The 2915-nt window shown below is 35.8% G+C and overlaps 1 protein-coding gene across 1 annotated transcript in view; it reads left to right on the top strand.

The window, feature by feature from the left end:
* The window catches only part of Fam162a (family with sequence similarity 162 member A), a 32097-nt gene that overhangs the window by 22653 nt on the left and 6529 nt on the right, over positions 1-2915 (top strand). The window contains exons 2-3 of the mRNA XM_015486725.2: positions 2134-2278; positions 2378-2389. Of these exons, the coding sequence (XP_015342211.1) occupies positions 2134-2278; positions 2378-2389 (157 nt within the window). The remainder of the gene's footprint in view (positions 1-2133; positions 2279-2377; positions 2390-2915) is intronic.

The following is a 2915-nucleotide window of genomic DNA, read 5'->3' as shown; positions in this document are numbered from 1 at the left end:
AAAAAAAAAAAAAAACACTAGATGAAAGGTTGATGAGGAACTTTATAAAGGGTGAATCAGACTGGTAGCATCTACCCATCAATTTATTATTTTTTCTTTTTTGTACCAAGTATTGAACCCAGGGGCACTTAACCACTGAGCCAAATCCCCAGCTGTTTTTATTTTCTGTTTTGGGACAGAGCCTCCCTAAGTTGCTGAGGGCCTCTCTAACTTACTGAGGCTGGCCTTGAATTTGTAATCTCCTATCTCACTCAGCCTCCCAATTCTTTACCCATCAATTTTAATATCACAAAGAGACAAAGTTGATGTACATATTTTGGGGTGTTTTGGGTTTTGTTTTTTGGTACTAGAGATTGAACCCAGGGGTACTCTACCACTGAGTTACATCCCCTCTTTTTATTTTTTATTTTGTGACATTTTGCTAAGTTCCTGAGGCTGGCCTTGAAATTGTGATCCTTCTGCCTCACCCTCCTGAGTCACTGGATTTACAGGTGTGCACCACCATGCTGGGCAGTATATACTTCTTTATTTTTTTGGTACTAGGGATTAAACCCAGGGGTCCTCAACCACTGAGCCACGTCCCCAGCCCTATTTTTATTTAGAAACAGGGTCTCGCTGAGTTGCTTAGGGCCTCACTAAGTTGCTGAGGCTGGCTTTGAACTTTCAAACCTCCTGCCTCAGGCTGCTGAGCTGCTGGGATTACAGGTGTGCCACCATGCCAGGCCAGTGTACACTTTTTTTGCAGGGGTTGGATACTAGGGATTGAACTCCAGGCACTCACCCACTGAACCACATCCCCACCTCTATTTTGTGCTTTATTTATAGACAGGGTCTCACTGAGTTACTTAGTGCCTCATTTTTTGCTGAGCCTGGCTTTAAACTCGAGATCATCCTGTCTCAGCCTGGGATTACAGGCATGCGCCACCACCCCGGCCAGTATACATTTCTTCATGTGATTTCATAGAAAGTACATAGTACTATCTATGACATCATCTAGCAAAAATATCCTCTTGAATCTTATCTCCTTCAAAAATCTGTCTTCAAGAAATAAAGGAGTTAGAAGAAAATGGTAGCCACAACATGGTGGTGATGCATTCAGCAAAATATAAAATGAGGGAAGCTCTGTAGGATTGATGACTCTAGTTTTTCCAACAAATACATGACTCCTACCCGTCCCCCCCAAAAGAAAGTTATAAAGAGAGAACAAACCTGTAGATTTTAAAAACTCAGGAAGCATCAGTCATATTCAATGTGTGCATTTAGTTAGAATAAACCAACTATTAAAAAGGGGGGGTCCTGGTGATGTAGCTCAGTGCTAGAGCGCTTGCCTAGCATGAGTGAGGCACTGGGTTCTATCCCCAGCACCACCACAATAATGATAACACCCATGAGCCCGTTTGAGAAATTGAATCTTAGTATCATTTGATCATAATATATTGGTATTAAGGAAATATTTTTTAGTTATAGTAATGGTATTCTGGATGTGATTTTAGAAAGTGGTTTTAAGATGCTTACTCAAGTGTTTATTGAATAAATAATATAATGTTTGGAATTTGCTTTATGTAATCCAATAGGGGGTAGAGAATGATTACATTTAGGTGAAAAATATTTATTGGCAGGTACTGATAATTGTTGAAACTGGGTGATGAACATGTAGAAGTTGGTAATAATTTTTATATGTGCTTTGAATTTAAATTTTTCAAAAAACTACATATATTTTATAAGTTAATATAAAACTACATATTTATGTGTAAAACTGTATTTATATATGACTATACTTGATGACTTCATTTACCACTTCTAGGAGGTTGCTATTCTTTTACCTAAACAAGCTGAATGCCATAATACATGTGTTGCCACCAGAGTCATCATAACAATACACATGTGAGAATTACTTAAATAAAAATTTATAGTTGATGAAACATTTATGTTGGAGATTCTTAATTTCCTAATCAGCAAAGCATTTATAGTTTTAAACAACACCAAGCATAGCACCTTAAATAGTTATGTATCTTACATATAGTATATTAATTTTCTAAATGAGCTACTATTTTTAAACATACAACTTAGAAGCATTTCTAATCTTGAGAAAACGTCAAATTTTCTCTCTGAAAATATTTTTCTCTTTTCTAGGGAATTTTTTTAGGTTATATGAAAAAGATGCTGCCTCATCTCTAAGGTTTACCAGAAACTTTGATTTGAAGCGAGTAAATGGATTTTGCACTAAACCACAGGAAACTCCCAAAGCGCCATCCTGTAAGTTTGTATTGGTTTTGTAGTTAATCAATAGGTATCTCTCAAAGAGTTGGACAACTCTTCAAAAGAACCTAAAAGAGATGTAGTCTTAGAGGGTCCTACATCATGCCCAAACTTGTAGTTTAAGCTTCCCGTATTGTATATGTTCACAGGCACAATAATTTCTACATTTGCCATTTTCTTCTTTCTTGCCTCAAGGGCTGGAACTGGAGCTTTAGTAGTACAGATGTATCAAAGTAAATAATAGTTTAGAAATTATCTTTTAAGGAATCCCAAAAATAAAGCCAAATCAAGAAATTACATTTTGGATATAGCAGAATCAAGACTAAGGTTTGGGTATTAACTGTAGCCACATACATTCCACATCCCTAACTCAAATCCTTGTCACTGTCACTACTATATAATATAAAAACTGATATTTATCTCCTGCTGCTTTATGGAAGTCCAGAACTTACTGCATGGAAATGAACCATCCCTAAAGAATATTTGTTAAGTACTTAAAAATGTTTTTATCCTTTGACCTTGTTACTTCCAGGATCTGTCCTAAGGAATAATCACTATATTGTGGGAAAAGCTTGGAGTATAAAGACATTACCGTGTATATATATATATATATATATATATATATATATATATATATATATATATACACACACACA

Source organism: Marmota marmota, unplaced genomic scaffold (assembly GCF_001458135.2).
Source record: "Marmota marmota marmota unplaced genomic scaffold, marMar, whole genome shotgun sequence".
NCBI classification, from domain to species: Eukaryota; Metazoa; Chordata; class Mammalia; order Rodentia; family Sciuridae; genus Marmota; species Marmota marmota.
This window is presented reverse-complemented; position numbering and strand designations above follow the sequence as displayed.